Source organism: Ornithodoros turicata, chromosome 7 (assembly GCF_037126465.1).
Source record: "Ornithodoros turicata isolate Travis chromosome 7, ASM3712646v1, whole genome shotgun sequence".
Classification (NCBI taxonomy): domain Eukaryota; kingdom Metazoa; phylum Arthropoda; class Arachnida; order Ixodida; family Argasidae; genus Ornithodoros; species Ornithodoros turicata.
In genome coordinates, this window is record NC_088207.1 from 30588693 (window position 1) to 30607749 (window position 19057).

The following is a 19057-nucleotide window of genomic DNA, read 5'->3' on the forward strand; positions in this document are numbered from 1 at the left end:
CTTGTAGCGAAATTGGAAATGAGGTCTACCCGTAGCTCTGACAAAACAACAATTAAATCACCAGCGATGATGTCATGGGGTCTTTACACGGCACAACATACCACAGTCCAAGATGAGGCAGAATAAATATTTGAACAATGGTCACTTAAACAAAACGAATAATCATGCTGATATCGATAAAGTAGGAGGTGTCAATCGAGATGCTTATCTTACAGTGCCACTGAGACGTCTGTCTAGATACTGTCTGGGACGTATTGAAATGCAGCGATAATGAAATCGTTTCGCGGCTCCTCCTTTTCGAAGCAGTTTATCACATCTTCCCATGACTATTGGTATCGAGTACAAAATCTGTCAATTTTTTCAATGTAGAGCAATTGTCTCTTCTGTTTTCAAGTGCACGTCTACACTTAATTAAAAGCATATCTATGTTTATTGTATTGATTAAAATTTTATTATCTGATTTAGAATGCCATAATCTCCACCTGTCGTCAGAATTATTGTTTTGATTTTGTTTCAAGTATTCACTCGACTGATATTCTATGGGTTGTGAACTTACTGCCCGAAATGATTATTGTCTTGTATTTGTTTCAATTGTTCACTCGATTGACATAAGTAAGTACCTCTAAGATGGGAATGCCTCATAACTCTGAGTTGCATTTCGCATTTGATATTTCTGTGTGGTTCATTAGAAATTTCTGTTACAAGATATTACAAAAATTGATGTAATTAAATTTGTTTCTTGTTTTTGATTAAGTATCGTTGCTACCAATTAATAATTTGGACTTTCTCTACATGTTCAATAACAATATCGCGTCTCTACAAACTTTGTCGACTCGTCAACCACTTTGACGAAAGATTTCCGTTTCAGGAAAAGGATGCGAAAAGATAGTGGCCCCCGCGAGTGATATCGACATCTATTTGCGCTGCACAATAAAATATATCGCCTTTGAACTCTCTTATCTGACCTCTAGAGTGTTCTGTTTGCTGGACGAAGGAATATAGCCCCCAACCCTTTGAGTGATAAAGCATGCAGAGTGCTATGGTCACATAGATAGAGACATAAAGTCTCCTGGCTTTGAGGAAAAGAGGGAAAACAGTGCATATTTCCTACGTCTTGGATACCTCCATCAAGGTTTGTAGTGTTTGTTAGAATGAAAATTGTATATTGGTCGATTTTATGATGGTTCAATGATAGATTATTTTCCTCTGTTGTTGTTTACGTGTCGCCGCGTGTTCCTCTGTTCTTCAGCGTTAAGTCTGTGCTATAATGTTAAGTCTGTGCTATTTGGCCTTTGATAGATTGATTAGCTATTATTTCTCTGTGTGTTGGATGGTGCGCAGGTTTGGCTCTCTATTAATTGTAGCTGTTGATTGTGTTGTTTCTCGTTATTTCCTTACATCTATGCTGTTCACTTAATAAGAAATTAAAAGTTGGGTAATGTTGGAATATGAAACTGAGATTCCCTATTGCGCTCGAAATGTTATGACAGATATTCTCGCTATTGCAATGATGATTCTTACGTCTCAGACTTTTTATAATAAAACTTTTAATTTTGATTGTAATCGTATTGATTAAGAATATCTTCTTTGTAGTGGTATAGATTTTATTTTCTCGTGTCGTTCGTGTTCCGTGGTCTTCCATACATCTATCGGCACCCGTCTTCAACAAATCAGGGCAGATATCACTAGATCTGGTTTTTGGTAGATGAGTGCTATGTGCTGAAGTTCATTTTTAACATGTCTACTTTCTGATGAGTTTGATTTTTTCTTCCGATTTTCTGAATGATAGGTTACTCTGTTGTTTGATTAGGAATATCTTCTTTGTAGTGGTATAGATGTTATTTCCTCTTGTGTTCGTGTCGTTCTTTGTTCTGTTTGTTGGCTAGGAGCGTGCTAACAACAACAACTAAATCATGACTATGACCTGGAGCGTGCTATGTGGTGAAGTTCATGTCTATTTTCTGATGAGTTTGACTTTTTCTTCTTCTGATTTTCTGAATGATAGATTACTATGTTGTTTTGATTAATCAATGTAGTGGTATAGATTTTATTTCCTCTTGTGTTCGTGTCCCATAGTCTTCCAGGGTCTGTGCTGTTCACATTTAACTACATACAACTATCAGAACTTCCCGCTATTGCACTGATGGTTCTCACGTATAGGAATATTAGACTTTTTTATAATACAATTTGTAATTTTGTTTATAATCATATTGATTAAGAATATCTTCTTTGATTAAATGTGTTATCACTTCTGATTCATTGAAAACTTGTGATTACTGTTAATAAAAATATTGTGTTTGATTTGTGATACCTATTCAATGCTAATGTATCATACCTGTAATAAGTATATTCTTTGTTACGTGTATTGTGTTCCTTCTATTTCAAATTTTTGGCTAAGTTTTTCCCATTCATGCAGAGTCATAACATAATTCCTAATGACTTTAATAAATATATTTTCACTTGTACTTTTGTGTATGGCTATCCTTTGCATGTAAACAGCCTACTGCACACCTATTGTAGCTGGAAAAATTACGATTCAAGTCGACTCAGGCTGAAAAATGACGAAAGTCGGCGGCTCGGGCTGAAGGGTAAACGCGAACGCAGCCCTCCGGCCACGCGACGGCCACCACAGCAGCCCTCCACCCGAGCACCGCCCACCTGTCGCGGGAAGGAAGTCGGCCCAAGTAGGAAAATGGTGAAAGAAGTCAGCCCAGGGTGAAGGGTAAGCGCGCACGCAGCCCTCCGGTCACGCTCCGACCACCACAGCAGCCCTCCACCCGAGCACCGCCCTGTTACAGGTGGTGAATGTTTTTCGGCTGGGTTTTTCTCCTTCACCTGATTGGCATCACAGTTGGCACAATTCCCAGCACTATTGGCTTTAATAAATATATCTCAACTTGATTGGCATTAATAAATATATGTTCACTCATACTTTTTGTGTATGACCCTTCTTTGCATGTCTCTGCATGTAAACCGCTCACCTGTTGTATCTGAAAAATATGTGAAGTCGGCCCACATATGGCCAAAGAAGTCTGCCCAGGCTGAAAAATACGCTACGATGACCGCACGCGCAGCCCTCCCCCACCGATAAGCGCGCGGACAACCCTCCGCACACGCGCTGCGCAGGGAAAAATACGCTCAGGGCTCAGGGGCAGGGGTGCCGTAGTTTCGCCCCCATGTAGCCTGGACCCCACCCCCTACTACTGCAGCCAAAATCATGTTTGCTCGATGTCAATCAATTCGAATTTACCCCAGAACATCTGTGGCCCGGTTTCACTAACGCCGATTAACATTTGAACCAAGATCAACGTTTCCCTTAACCTGAATTGAACTATTAACTCTGCTTTACTAAAGGGAGTTATTGTCACTGAAACATTCACCGCGTCACCAACTAACGTTTGACAACAACAACAACAACAAATAAATTAATGATAATGAATGGGGAAATTTGCCACGTAAGGTGCGGCCCACTATCCAAAGGCACAATGGGGCAGGATGAGATGTGTCATGATGATGAGGTGAAGAACGATGCTAAATAGGGGATAATCAGGGGAGTCAGTAGGACATCAGAACGGTAAGCAAAACCACAGCACACAAAAACACACACACAGCACAGCACACAGGTACGCAGGCAGATCATAGGGTAGAGAGGAGACCAGTGTCCCGGAGAAAAATATCTAAATACTCAAGAGCTTGGTGATGGTCGATCTGGTTAGACCAAGGGCCGAGAATGGTTGCCAATGTGAATGGTGCGGCCGTGATCGACTGCAGGCGACACTGTAGAGCTGCTCTTTGGGAGGTGTAAAGATTACAGTCGAGAAGCACATGCTTGGTATCCGCCAAAACAGCACAGCGAGAGTGGAGCATCGAGTCGGAGCAGCCGATCAGATGCTTGAAATGGGGGGTGAATGCAACCCCAAGACGAAGCCTGTGTATCAGCGACGCAAAATGGTACACGAGAAGGCATGGTGGAGCCAAAGTCAGGGTCCACTTCACGCATCAGAACTCTTGATGGAACGTCCCGAGACCATTGTGCATGTGCGAGAGGCCTCACCGCATCATTTAGGAAGGTTCGCCTGTCGCCTTTGGGGAGGGTAATTCGCACGCTTGATCCGGAATGATACGCAGCTGTTGCAGCCTCGTCAGCCTCTTCATTGCCTTGTCAAAAAGAATTGAGTGCTCATTTCAACTTTTAGCTACCCTTGATCAACGTTAGCCAGCGTTGGTGAAACCGGGCCCATATGTCTGAACCTCAAACGGAACTGAAACCTCAAGAAAGAACTGTTTCGATTCGTGACCGTGACAATTTCGAATAAACGTTACCAGAACAGAGCTCTGTTTGGCTTAATTCAATATACCGCACAAAATTTAAAGAGCGTGTTCGACGTTGACGTCACAAAGGTGTTGACGTCGACAAAGGAAACACCAGAACAAATTTCTCTCCCAACTAATAATAAGCGACCTGTAAATGCACCTGCACAAATAAATAAGTTTCTACGCCTCCGTTTTGGCTTTGCATCTTAAATAATCTTAAGTAATAATAAAACTGTTGGCATCCTTTCGTGCAGCGGAAGAGCACATGCAAGTATAATGCACTGGATGTTTCCTTCGCTAGTATACTAAAATATACAAAAATCTGCCCTGTTTTATTAATCAAGCTTTCTAATATGAGCGGCCAGTCGCCCTCGCACTCGGCCGGATTTGCTCGTGGCAATGCCCTCCAATATGGGACCTTGACGATCCCAAAGGCAGTGCAGGGTTAACGGGTTTCCTCTCCATGACTGACGTTCCTCGCCTTCTACTGATTCTGACCAGCACGTGCTCACCAATTAATCAGTTAAAAATTTCGTCACGTAAAACACCTCCTCATACGCCCAAAGTGGTATAAAAGCTGCAGGTTTTTCTGTGAGAGTCACTATTCGCAGTCACAACTCCCGCTTTATCATGAAGGTAAGGGAGCGATCTCCGAGCCTGGATTATATGGAAGCACACCCTACTTCGTGCATGGATTATACTTCTCTTCTGCTCCTATTCTAGGTCCTCGTCCTCCTCGCTTTCGTCGCTGTGGCCCGTGCCGGCTACCTTGGCGCCCCAGCCGCCGTTGTCGCTTCCGTCGCTGAAGCCGGACACTCAAACAGCCACCGCGCTCAGGACGTACGTTTCTAACAGGAATTTACAATGATAAATATGAAATAATTCACCCCATCTTCCCCTCCCTTGACTCCTACGCGGTTGCCTGTCAGCCTCGTCGACAGCTCTGTGTTGTTCGTATAGATGTTCATGCGGGAAGTGAAAGCAGGAGCAACGGAAGCCTATGTTTTTCTATATTCGTGTTTCTAACGTCGTCAGTAAAAAACGTTGAAAGTTTGCGGCGTGACCGTGAGGTTCTATTCCTTCTCATCCTTGTCGTTGTCGCATTTCACTGATTACGTAGTACCAACCACCTCAACTTCTACTTCTTTCATATACTTCTTGCTGCTTCGTGGTTGCCTGTAGTAGTGTGGTGCCTGCACCTGTGTGTATACCTGTGTGTACAAGACTCATAATGTATTACTGGTTTGTTTCCCTTGTTCTCAACGTTGTAACATTTCTCTTTCCTTGTGTACAGCTCGTTGGCAACTACAACTTCGGCTACAACGAGGCTCACACCACTGGCGGATCATCCCGTCAAGAGACTGGTGACGCTTTCGGCAACAAGGTTGGCTCCTACAGCCTCACTGACGCCGACGGCCGCGTCCGTGTTGTGAAGTACGTCGCTGACGCCGCCGGTTTCCGTGCCTCCGTCTCCACCAACGAGCCAGGAACTGCCCCATCCACCCCAGCTGCCGCCGGATACAACGCCCCAGTCGTTGCCCCAGCTCCAGTCGCTGCCTACGCTGCCCCAGTTGCTGCCGTTGCCACTGCCCCAGTAGCTGCTTATGCTGCTCCAGTCGCTGCCTACGCTGCTCCAGTCGCTGCTCCAGTCGCTGCTTACGCTGCCCCAGTGGCTAAGGCCTACGCTGCCCCAGTTGCCGCTTACGCTGCTCCAGTTGCCGCCGCCGCTCACGTTTACGGCCCAGCTGTTGCTGGCTACGGTGCCTACGGTGCCTACGCTGCCCCAGCCGTCTACGGCAAGGCTCTTGCTCACGGTGCTGCCTACGGCCTCGGATACGGTGCTCACGCCAAGCACTTCTTCTAAATGTCAAAACCAATGGACTCAACTAGGCTATTTATAATTTAATTTTCGGGTTGAGCTGCATTCTCCCACCTACGTGTTGCTTGTATAGTGTAAAGGTCTGCTGGAAGTATTCTTGCAGGTTTGCGCCATCTTGTCGTACTGCTGTCCCATCTCCAACAACTGTGTACTTGTCGATGCATGTGTGTCTCCTGCTTTATGTGTGTTCCAGTGAATAAAGATAACACGTAAACAAGAAACGCTTGCTACTGCCCACTCTTTTGCTAAACGATACATATACCGGACTGATTTTTCCGCTGCCAACTTATCTTCGCTGTAGCCCACTGATCTATTTGCTAGCTATGCCACAAGACTGGCAGAGGCTGAACACAAAGCTCGAGTTGAAGCTCTTGCTCGTGTCTACAGGCCTGCTGTTGTCGCCTATGGGGCTTGTGTAACCCCCGCCATGTACAGCAAGGCTTACGCCCACGGTGCAACGAACGATCTTGCCTAGAATTGCGTATGTATTTTAAAGGGGCGTGTCTTTCCGGAAGAAGCTTCAGAAGCGTTGTAAACTGCTCTCCTTAAATTTCGCTTCCCTTTTTTGTGTCTCCGACTGCCGGTCGAGTAATGTGCAGTGTTTTGTGAATGCAGTCACATCTGTGTACGAAGCCCGTGAATTGTAGCGCATAGATTTTCTTCCATTCGTGGTCTGTAACTGACCGTCAATTTTCTACGCAGAATGCAAATACTTAGGACGTGGCATGGATATGTGGCTGTACAGGTTAGCACTTCCGTACTAACTTCCAGTTTCTTTTGGAGTACTGAACGCTGAAGTACGTTACTTCGCTACAATCAAGAGCGACATGACCGGCTACGTTAGCGGTCGAACACGGTACGCTTCAAACATCAAGTATAGACGCGTTCCTTATTCCAACATTCCAGCTTGTGTGTATCTACCACTGAGTGCCACGCTTGTGGCGATGGGTCTTGCTACTAAACATATCACCTATTGAGAAGAAACGTCAGTATTTCCGTTCATGTTTAACGTCGCCACGCCACACCAAAGTGTACCAACATCTCACCTAGAGACCATAACGCAAGTGTGACTCTTGCACAGCGCTACCCAAATGCAGAATTCCAAGTAATCAATGGAGAACCACAAGTAGTGAGTGAGTGAAAATAAAAATAACAAAAAGAAGTTGGCCCCATCAACGTGCACAGAAGTGGTCTTTAAAGCAGAGCTGGCAATGAGTGTTCAATAGCACGTGGCATGTCTTTCGGCATGTGCTATTGGGCTGTCACCGTCCTTGCCGGAAGCAGCTTCTTGAAATAATAATAAATAATGGTACCGTGATGTTACACGAAAGGTTTGTCTGCGCAGTGTGGCGACATGTTGCACGTGCCGCAGGGTAGGATTGCGGATAATTTGGACCACCTGAGGTTCTTTTGACGTGCGCCGGAAATCTCCGACACACGATGCTGGAAGCAATGTTTACCTGCCCCACATTGCTACCGCCCTCAGCCTGGATCGAACCCGCGATCTTGAGCTCAGCAAGCCAGCACGTCACCGACTGAGCTACTGAGGACGGTCAGCTTCTTGAGATTCCTGAGCACGGAGTATAAGCTTTCGTGGCACTTCAATTATTTTTTGTACTCCGTGCTATACGCCGCGAAGAAACTGTGACTATGAGCGGCGTACAGATGTGGACAGATGGAGAGTGTACAGCAGGAAGGAGTGGGGGACAGTGGGGGTTAGTATGCGTCCTGGGCCGACTTCAGGGGGAACTGTGCCCACATTCGTCTGGAACGTCTTTGGAAAACGCAGGGAAAACCTCAGACAGTACAGCTGGTGGTAGGACTCGAACCCACCACCTCCCAGTCGAACTTGCACGAACCAGCACCAACTTGTCTAACACCAACAAGCGGGACGCCTTAACCCGCTCCGCCATGCCGCTAGTACTTCAATTAGTATTATCAGCCCACAGAGAGACTAAAGAGAAAATAAAATATCACCCTTTCCGTTTTCCTCAACGGTTCGAAATACAAAAGGAAACGAATGACTTGTGCGTACCCCAGCTCCCACAGCCTTCTGAATGCAATCCTTCACAAGGAAGTGGTCAGCTCAAAGGTTAACGCTTGGTCTAGCTGTGTCCTGAGTTCTGAGGGCCGTACCCTGTACTCCTCCATGCAGGTACAGACCGCGTTTTCTCTGTCGCATCACGGCGTGCACGCGTCAGAGTTTTATCATCAGGCGCGATGCATGAACAATATAAACAGGAACAAAATAGCAGAGAGTAAGTGAAATCTCTCCGCAAAGCCAAATAAGCGGCTCGTGGAGGAGCCCTGGATGCCCACCGTCTTGCAAGCCTTGTCTAGGTCCTTCTGCAGGTCTTGAAAATAAAGAAAAACAAACACAATAAAGACAATTCGGCAAGCTTTGACTATCAACAAAGGCGGAAGGTGGTACGTTGTATTACAGGACATGCAGCTACTCCATAACCCTCCGCTAGGAGCTAAGAAATTCCTCTTAAATGTAAAAGGTATGAATGCGAAAAGAAGTAGCTCGCGCGTATTCTCACATGCATACACGCGCACGCACGCACACACGCCAAAGCCACATGAAGGTCATCAAGGCTGACCTCTGCCCTATTGCGGTCTGAGGGAGTGGTGAGATGATTATGATTAGATTATATTAACAGATTACAGTTCGCCCGAGAGGCCAGTCGTCGCGGCAAAGCTTCGAAACGATGGACGACCTTCATCTCATTCGCGGTGGCGGAAAATACGTGTATTCTGTCCACCCAGATATTTTTTCGAGCGTTTTACAAATTCATACGCGTTCTGCGGAACAGTACGATAACACACAATAGAAACACACAAAAAATGATAGCGGTGAATGTGCTAGAGATTGACATGGACCAGACAGGCACGTGGTCCGAGGGCCCGGTCCGACCCTGCGCTAGGGGGGCTGGCTCGGACTAACCACAGCTTTCGACTCCGGGACACGAGCCAATTCTGTGCTCTACCTCACCAGACTTTATTACAATATTACGATTCCCTTATTGTGATTTATTACAATATTTATTACGATTCCCTTATTGCTACACCCAAGAACAGAAAATGAATGAAGACATTTGTGTGGCTTGTCCTTGCCGGGTTCGAGTCCTCGTTTAAGTCTGCCGGTAGGGCCGGTCTTGGGTTCTGTTTCAAGGATTTTATACTGGGCCGAAAGGACTTGGTTTGTAGCTGCAACGCCCGACGTCGATGGCCTCGGTTATCACGAGCAGCGTCCATTTTCTTTCTCTGCGTCTAAAATCTAGAACAGGGGTCTCAAACTCAAATCGAGTCGGAGGCCACATCGACCTTAGACCACACCTTAGAGGGCTGCACAACAAAGAAACGACCTCAATAACCATAAAATACCCTAAGATGCAATCAAATAAAGATATCTTAAAAACGTACAGGATCGGTCTAGTAAATTGTAGTTCAATTTATTACCGAAAAAGCTTCACGTGACATACCAAGAGAAATAAATTAGCTGTTCTTCCAAATGGGGTATTGGAAATGTGAAAAATGATTGATTGATTGATTATTTAAAAGAAAACCAGGGAGAAATTGAACTTGTCTCCTGACTAGTTCTGCTGCTCCCAAAACAAAACAACAACAAATGTGAAAAATGATTCGAGGCAAGTACGTAGTTCCTCACAAACGATTATGACAATGTTCAGGAGCACTGAACTTATCTCCTATTTGCGCACTGTATTGTTGTTGCAGCAGGCCGTGGACAACGGCCTGTAGGGACAACGACGAAGATGGCCACGCGCCTGGAGCAACTGCCTCAGTTCCACCGGCGCGGCCATGGTGATAGGCCACTGTCATCGCCTCTCCGTGGCATACCATCACCGCCGGTCGGGACTCATGTAGAGGAATACCATCGTCCTCTACATTTGGTGACCCGAACGATGAACATCAAGTTCGGCGCAATTCGGTCCTTCAGCATCCCAAATTTCTGACCACACCATCGACGAGCACTACCACGGCACGCTATACCTGGAAGCCATCATCATTACTTGGCTCATCACGATCACATCCCGAACGCCCTTCGCCTCTCGCCCGACACGCCGACCGCGCCTGTCCACGCTACCGATCAGCTGCCGAACCGACCGACCCGCAACGACACGACCGCTCACTGACCATCGCATCCGCCCACCGATTCACGGCTTCCAGGGACCGACCTGCGCTGTCCACGGCCCCCGGCACACTCACCACCCATCGCTTCATTTCTGCATCTCAACTCTCATCCGCTACCGGCTGCGACATCTGATTAACGTGCTCCCCTGAGATTACAATTTAAACTTGGAACGAGAAACAGAAAAATAAGAGAGAAAGAGCACTGACTTTATTGAGACTGAATGATTTCGGGTTTAGTACTTTAATATTACTCATAAAAAATAAAAAATATGACCCTTCTACATCGCTGGTCAGTAGCCATTTATTTTATTTTCTGCATCTCTCTGTTCCTTTCCAATTTCCCGCCGATGGCATCCGGAGAAGCTGCTGCTTCTACAAGCTTGTGAACTTAGAGTGAGAGTTAATATGAGCCCAGATGAATCCTCACATTAGTTACAGTGTTAGTTTACCACCGTGCACCCTAATACCAGGTTGCTGTGACCGTAACTCGTTCAGGATGATAAGCCACAAGAAGTGCTCACATATACGTATGTGCTGCCTAACATGGACAGGGACACCCGAAAAGGGAAACAGCTATGCCTGAAGATCTGGTTTCGTCATTAATCCTTTATTAATTTTTTTTAAGAAGGTGGCTTCCTTTTTTTTCGCCGGTCAAGGGCCCTCGAGTCACAGAACAGCTTCTCGTGGGCCACATGCTACCCGCTGGCCGCGTGTTTGAGGCCCTAGGTTTGAAACCCCTGGGTCTAGGACGTTCGGCGGCAATGTGGGGAAACTGTTTACATTCCTTAGGGTCTGCTCTTCCTGTAGGGCACGCTTCCCTTGATTTCGATATGTATTTGCGTCTCACATATGCCAACGTTCTTAGTAAACTCACTTCGGCGCACTTCCTGTATTACTTTAAAATGCGAATTTTTTAATGTAATATACACGTCTAGCGGACTCGTCAAGACAAAATCGTTCGACACCTCATTTGTTTTCCTGCGACACAGCGTAACGTGTGCTGCGCACCACGACTGTTGGGCGACTGACGACATTCGTGCCCTCAATTACGCAAAATACCCCCTCCCCCGAACCATTTCCTGTGGTGCACTCAATATCGCGAGAAAGTTTTATCTATTATCTGTACAACGCCACCTCACTCATTGCGATATCTTGAATAGTTTTGAAATCATGAGCATTTTCAATTACTTCCAACGTTCCAATTCTGTGACGCGTCCTCGCCGGCCATAACACCCCATATACGTACCACGAAGGAAGACGCAGTTTACACGTCAAAAAGTATTAGAGGAATGCTAACACAGCATAAAGGATAGCTGTCAGCGCCCTCACCTAGTTCTATGCCATGCGGCACATGACGGGTTGGGCTTCTCTGGCTGGCGATTATGCCACAGCAAACCCACTTTCATGTAATTATCCCTTGTAATCTTCTCACACATGTCACGTTTCAACAGATCAGTCGCAAGGCTATACTAGAAAGCTCACAAAAGCTCACATGGGTTAAATTTGCCCTTAATATCAAGGTAACTGAGATTTCTTCAGGCACAATACCGCATCCTTTAATCAGAAGGAACAAAATGTAGCACTTAGCACGTCTATATTTCAACATATTTCTTTCTTCTCTTTTTTTTAAATATTAACGCTACAAAGTTAGGAATAAACACCACCGTTACATCTACTTAGAGATTTGAGATTTTGCATCCCATCCCAAGCAGCACAGTATGTTGGCCCAATCTTGGCTGGATATCGGCAGTACTGGGCCGATATTGGCCCGATATTGCCAAATATCCGTCCAATAATGGGCCAGTATAATGTGCTGCCTGGGATTTGTAGCTTTTATAACTAGTCTGTAACGTACACGATGAATGAGGGATGATGGTGCATTCCGGCGAACGGAATAATCATGCGCGACGGTTACGAAAATTGGCCGCAACCTCTGGAATAAATGATAGCGGGTTATAACCTCGCTTTACGAAATTTAGTATACAAATCTGCATTACGCCACCCTCCCGTCAAATTTTAATTAAACTTAATTCAATGCGTGTCATTATCTCTGCTGACCATTTTGAATTTCATATAATCGATAACCTTGTATTACTCCCAGTTGGCTACGTCCAATACGATCAGTCTTTTAATTCCCACGGACCACTTCAGCACATTTCTTCGCATTCAGGGTCGCACACTTCTAAATATATATATCTATCCATTTTGAATTTCACTGGACTTTGTCGTCGTCCGATTGCGTATTCCGTCGGCGACTGCTGTTGCGAAACATCAGAAATAAATAGTGCGAGAGAGGGACCAAGCCCAACTCGTAACTTACAATATGCGCGGAGGAAATGAAAACCAAAGAAACTCAAGGAAAGAGTTGTAGGTTGCGGGAAGATTGATATTTTATTCGACCACAAGCAAATGCATACGCAGTACGTGTTGCGGGCAAACCTGTTGCTGACATAATGAGGCCCCACCCTTTTCAGTATTTGATCTTTTCTTAAAAGCGAAGAAAGTATTCAGAGCACAGAGCCGCGTCGATGACCAGCGGCCTTGCGGGAATATCCAACGACCTTAGAGGTGTCACGGTCCTTGAATCGGAAGGGGCGGGGAAGCTGAGGCAATCTTTCAATAACGTCTCGGCTCCTCCCGACGGAATGCTTAAAGAAGCAAAGAGCAACGGGACTTACCTCCAAGCGTGGTGGCATGACGTAAAATTGGGGCAGAAAGAACGGGGTATATAAGCTAACGGCGTTTCATGGTGGGCACGGATTTCACATTCGCTCACCAACCTACAACCATGAAGGTACGGTATAGCAGCAGTACGGATACTCCGTTGACCGGTTTCTTGGATTATGCGACTTCGAAGACGTGTCTTTTTCAATGCGACCGCTTGATGTCTTGCAGGTATTCGTCTTCCTCGCTCTCGTTGCCGTTGCCCGCGCTGGCTTCCTTGGCGGACCAGCTGCCGTTGCTGCCCCAGCTGCTGTGGTAGCTACCGCTGTTGAGTCTGGACACTCCAACACCCACAGGTCTCAGGACGTAAGTGCACTGGTGCCTCTTAAAATATCTATTGTCTTGGCGCAAATTGCACCGTTGCGTGGTTCCGATAGTAAACCTTAGAGAGCAGTATAAAACGTTATATTGCTCTCACTACGTTTAACCGCGTGCGTATGTGTGACCTGGAAGGGATGTGTCAATTTCCATTCTATCATTTAACAGCATTCTTAAAAGCCAGAGCACAAGGTGTTCTCAAATAAACCGTTTTTCGGCCGTCTTTTACGCAGCTCGCTGGTAACTACAACTTCGGCTACACCGAGGCCCACACCTCTGGCGGCTCCTCCCGCCAGGAATCTGGTGATGCTTTCGGTAACAAGGTCGGATCCTACAGCCTTCACGATGCCGATGGACGCGTCCGCGTTGTGAAGTACGTCGCTGACGCCGCTGGCTTCCGTGCCTCCGTCTCCACCAACGAGCCAGGAACTGCCCCGTCCACCCCAGCTGCCGCTGGCTACAACGCCCCAGTCATTGCCCCAGCTCCCCAAGTCGCTGTCGCCGCTGCCCCAGTTGCCTTCGCTGCCCCAGTCGCTGCCTACGCTGCTCCAGTCGCCAGGGCGTTTGCCGCACCAGTCACCGTCGCTGCCGCTGCCCCAGTCGCTGCCTACGCCGCTCCAGTTGCCCACTACGCTGCCCCAGTCGCTAAGGCCGTTGCTGCCCCAGTTGCCGCCTACGCCGCCAATGTTGCCGCTCCAGTGGCTGCTGCTCACGTCTACGGACCAGCCGTTGCCGGCTACGGCTACGCCGCCCCAGTCGCTAAGGCTGTTGCTGCTCCAGTCGCTGCCTACGCCGCCCCAGTAGCCGCTGGCTACTACGGTGCTTATGCTGCCCCTGCTGCCTACGCCCACGGTGCTTACGGCCTTGGATACGGCGCACACGTCAAGCATTTCTTCTAGGCCATATATGAAACATTAGGACTATTTATAAGATCGGGTTTTCTACTGTATTATGTTTTTCTGCTCACAGTGAAGTCGCACGACATCCCCTAAATATCTGCTATCTCAGCTTCCTCTGTCATGTACATCTGAAAAGTTTTCGTCACGCCGTCCTTCTATGTTTACTCGTGCGTTACAACTGAGTCTATCTCAAGGCAGCTACATGTGTTGTGACCTGTGTAATATATGCAAACTTACTACTGCAAATAAAGCATGTATTATGTTCCAAGTAATTCGATGTACTCGCTAGCTTAACCGATGTTCCACAAATCAGTGCGGCACATTCACAAAGTAATATGAGGTAAGCAGTAACAACAAGAAGTGACACAATAAAAACACGTAGAAACTATAGAACTCGAAATTGTTCAAGTGCAAATGGTTAGTATATGGGGAAATGAGGCACGATCTGCCTGCAGAAACTCTCGGCCGTCGAGGTCGAATAACGGTGGGAATGTGGGGGACAAAGGGTACCATGATCGCTTGTTCCAAGTCATATATGTTCGAATGTTGAATTCTCACAACCATCTGCAGCAACCATTAAGGTTTGTAAAGAAATACGCACCCCTCGATGCGTTTTTATGATTCTTTGAACCGCAGTGGAAGGATTACTGATTCCTTTGGATATGCAGGTGAACGTGCTGGCTGTTTCCCTTTTCGTCGGCACTCTAAGAGGTGACACGTGCTTGCAACACATGATCTTTAGATTTGCGTAGAGCATGGGCGTCGGACGGTGATTGCACGGGGGGGGGGGGGGCTGACTAAAAACTATAGGTGGCGACGCCCCCCCCCCCCCCCCCCCACACACACACTTTTCGCAAGTGCCGCAAGGCCCGCGTGCCTCTTACGGTACTGGGCGACAACCCGGAAATGAGCCGAGAGCTTACATAATTCAGAGCTGCGGTTATCACATTACCTAGCACTTCTCTGGGTTATGTAGCAGTCAAATTGCACTTTTACAAGTGCAGAAAAGAAGAAAAAAACCTTTGTTATATGGCGCCTCTCCTGCAGTGGTATTGCTTTTACACAATTTTCATCGAGGTTACCACTACCGACTGATATTGAGAGTACGCTATCTTAAAGAAGATGGGGCTGCAAAAGTCGTCAGAGCCAGATCTTGAAAGCAAATACACGTGTGTGATTTGGATCGTGCATCCCTGAGGGACCAGGTACGACAAACAGAATAAGACTAATCGAGGTCCATATATAGGAGCATGTTGCTTTCTTCAAAAAACATCTGCCCCTTTTGTGGAAACACTAATTCCACAATACCTTCTGATAAATGTTGATGCCATTCCATTCCTCCGATCACTACCATGTGTCTTTCGGCGCACGTTAAAGAACCCTCAGGTGGGCAAAATTAATCCACAGACCCGGCCACTGTGGCGTCGCTCATGATCAGAGTTGTCTCCCGACGTAAAGCCACGAATTATTATTACCATGTGTCATTCCTATTCCATTCCTAAATCGTTCCCACCATTCTATTCCTATTCGCGACGCGGACGGGGTGACTCCGGGATAATTTCAGCACAGCAATGCCTATCCTACAACAGTCTCGATTCGAACTGACAGACGTGGCATCCAGCGATTGTTGCGTGAAGGAGAGAATTGAGAGCTTTGGCGCCTGAAAACTGACATCATCAAGAAGACCTGGATGTGACCAGTGCTACACGAGAAGTCACGCCTTCGAAAAGTGAAAGAGCGCGAAGGGAAGTGCGAAGTGGAAGTCCTGTAGACGACGAGAGCGGGTTGCAAGGTGAGGCAGTGTTCGGGAAGACTATAGGGCTTCATGTTTTAAATACTTGGAGCATTCGGCCAATATGCATGTAGAGAAACTATAGTAAATTGAATATGAAATTGATATAAGAGAACAAAAATAAAAAGTAAAGAAACACACCACCGTTTGCTTATACTTTTATAAATTTGTCTTACCGCAATTAGTGAAACCATCAACAAGTATTTCAGTTTCTGCTGCTCTAATGCCAATTTCTTTTTTCGCCTCAAGGTAATCAAGAACGCGAGATGATCTTCCCTGTCTGCATTACAACCCGTACGAAAATCCCGGATGAGCCAGACACGAACCCGGATGCAGGGCAGATCAGATGTGATTTGGATGCGTTCATGGCAAATCCGACTATATCCGGCTTTAACCGACACGTGCCGGACCTACGAAATGTCCCGATACCGGACAAGTCAGGCCGGGTTAGGGTCAGATCATGGGAAATCCAAGTCTATCCGGCTTTAGCCGACACCTGCCGGACGTACGAAATGTCCGGATTCAAGCCAAGACAGACCGTGCCCGGATCAGATCATGGGAAATCCGACTTTGTCGGGATTTAGCCAACACGTGCCGGATCTCGGTCAGAGTGGGTCAGTACAATGAGACTTGAGTACGGAAGGCACAATGCGGAACGTATTTTCAATGTGAAAACTTTAAAATACATTAAAAGGGCCTAAAAAATAATAAATTAATACATTAAAATGGCCTTAGTGTAGTCGACTCTCCAGTTGACTGTAATTAACGCTTGTTGTGGGATCTTTAATGTAGTACTTCGAATGAATGTTACAATGATTTAACCGAATAATTTTCTTAAAGTCAGTTTTACTGTAAAGGAGAATTTGCAACATTTCCAAAATGTAACAGCACAGCCCCGCGTTCCAACCTGCTAGTAAAAGAATACACAGCATTGTAAAGTCATAACGTTTGTTTTGTACACTGGCAAAAGCAATTTAGCACAATGTAATAACGACAAACTACACACAGCTGGGAATGACAAGGCTCGTACGGAAACTTCCCTCCGTTCTTTCATTTACAAGGGTACTTTAGACAACAACTTTATTAGGAGATGATGAGATGGGGAGTTTCATCGCCAGGGGCAATATTCTACCCCACTGCTGGTGGTGATGCGGGGAATAAAATAATGAGCCCCTTCACAATAAGGATCCAAGTCCTTTGGTACTCAGGAAGGTGAAGAGAGCTTTGAGGGCAGAGCGTTGGTGGGCTGGATGTCGCCAGGGACCAAGCAATTCCATGAGAGAGAGGGGACGAGAGTCCAGCTCGTTAAGGGACCCGGAGAGCACAGTTCGGGAAGGTTGCTAGTGTGGGCAATGGAGAAGAATATGCTCTAGATCTTCTACAGCAATGCAGTGACTGCATTGGGGAGAGAGAACTTGCCTCACGCGGTAACGCCACTGCGCTGTAAAAGCCTTTAGACATATGTAACTCAATCGCTACAAATTTAGTTCCGTGAAATTGGACGACAAGCAGACATAGTCCAGAACCCTTATACATTTCTTTAGGTCATGTGGCACATCGATGATTTCCAACTGTGAACCTTCCGTGGTAACTTGTATAACGTGAGCTACCTTGAATCCTGTGCCATCATGTGTAAACAATCGTTCTTCTATTGATAACAGTCGTTTTACAGCAAGAGACACTAAGTTTGCCGAACTGATGAAAAACCTATCTACATGTAAGCACTGCTAGTCATTTTAATAAAATACTTATTTTTATAATATTTGCATGTATAAATGTATATATCTTTTATACAGCACACGCAGTCCCTAAAACAGACTACTAGCAGTTACAGTTATGCAATTAAGGGGCACCAAGACTTGGCATGAATACTATTCCAGCATGGGTAATCCTGCAAGTACATTTCTGTCATGAGAAAATTGTCGTGGCCTGATGACGTTCCCAGATCTGGGAATGTTGCTCAGGTCAGATACAAAACAGGTCTGGAAATGTTATTCAGGTCAGATCCAAACAGATCTGTCCAGATAAGATTATCAGATCTGGAAGTGTTATGCAGGCCCACACAAAACAGATCTGGCCTGATTAGGATGCCAGATCTGGAAATGACCCAATTCCTGATCCAAACCAGATCTGGAAATTTTGATCAGGCCAGATAAAAACCAGATCTGACATAAGGGAACCTCCATCGCCATCGGATTGCTTGGACGAGTCATTTGTAATGAGCGCGTTAATGGCTCCAATTTTTCTCAATCTATGTAGAACTACATGCACCGTAGTGCTCTCCTCTTCTCTCCTCTCCTCTAGGCTAGGCTAGGCTAGGCTAGGATGGATTAGGACTCGCCCCCCCCCCCCCCTGCCGTGAAGGACTTCCGACGCCTCTGGCGTAGAGTTGTTCATGTGGAGTCTGCAACTCTTGCTTCTAACGATGCTGCAGACGATAAAGACCAGCGACATGGTCGAGTGAATAAAAGCACCCGCTCGTTCCGTGTTTGCCCATAAGGTTGCGCTGTAGTCTGGGAGGTGGAGGCTTTGAATCATACTATACCGGCTGCGCTGTCTGAGGTTTTCTCGCAGACTTGCTAGACGGATGTCGGCACTGTTCCCCCTGAAGTCCGCCCAGGACGCACAACAAAACCCTTCCGCCCACGTTCCTTCTGTCCGCATCTGCACGCCGCTCATAATCACAGTTGCTCCACTGTGTTAGCACGGAAACAGAAGAGAGAGAGAGAGATTGTATAAGCGGTGTGAGATGATGTGGCGCCAACCTTGGCCATCATCATCGCGGCGCGCTACGCGAGCTTGTATGTTCCGTGCAAAATCAGTTCGGCTAGGATCAGCACAGTGTTGCCAAATTTGGGGAAAAGTCGCTAAATTTAGCGGATTTCGGGGTCTGTTTAGCGACAAAATTTTGTATTTGGGATTAGCGGATTTTTTGGTGACTTTCGGACATGTTCAGCGACTTTTTAGCGACACAAA

The 19057-nt window shown here is 46.4% G+C and overlaps 1 protein-coding gene across 1 annotated transcript; it reads left to right on the forward strand.

Annotated features, from left to right (window-relative positions):
* The first annotated feature begins 4944 nt into the window (after positions 1-4944).
* Positions 4945-14561, forward strand: LOC135400564 (calphotin-like). Its single transcript, XM_064632399.1, has 6 exons — positions 4945-4950; positions 5038-5154; positions 5609-6165; positions 8234-8348; positions 13244-13378; positions 13624-14561. The coding sequence occupies exons 1-6, from the start codon at positions 4945-4947 to the stop codon at positions 14287-14289; spliced, it is 1596 nt and encodes a 531-aa protein (XP_064488469.1). The 3' UTR covers positions 14290-14561.
* Positions 14562-19057: the final 4496 nt, after the last annotated feature.

What these genes read in the sequence shown, in the direction of transcription:
- LOC135400564 (XM_064632399.1), top strand. An exon ending in ACAGCCACCGCGCTCAGGAC is followed by an intron (nt 5,155 to 5,608) that starts GTACGTTTCTAA and finishes CCTTGTGTACAG; the next exon opens with CTCGTTGGCAACTACAACTT. An exon ending in CCCTGTACTCCTCCATGCAG is followed by an intron (nt 8,349 to 13,243) that starts GTACAGACCGCG and finishes GATGTCTTGCAG; the next exon opens with GTATTCGTCTTCCTCGCTCT.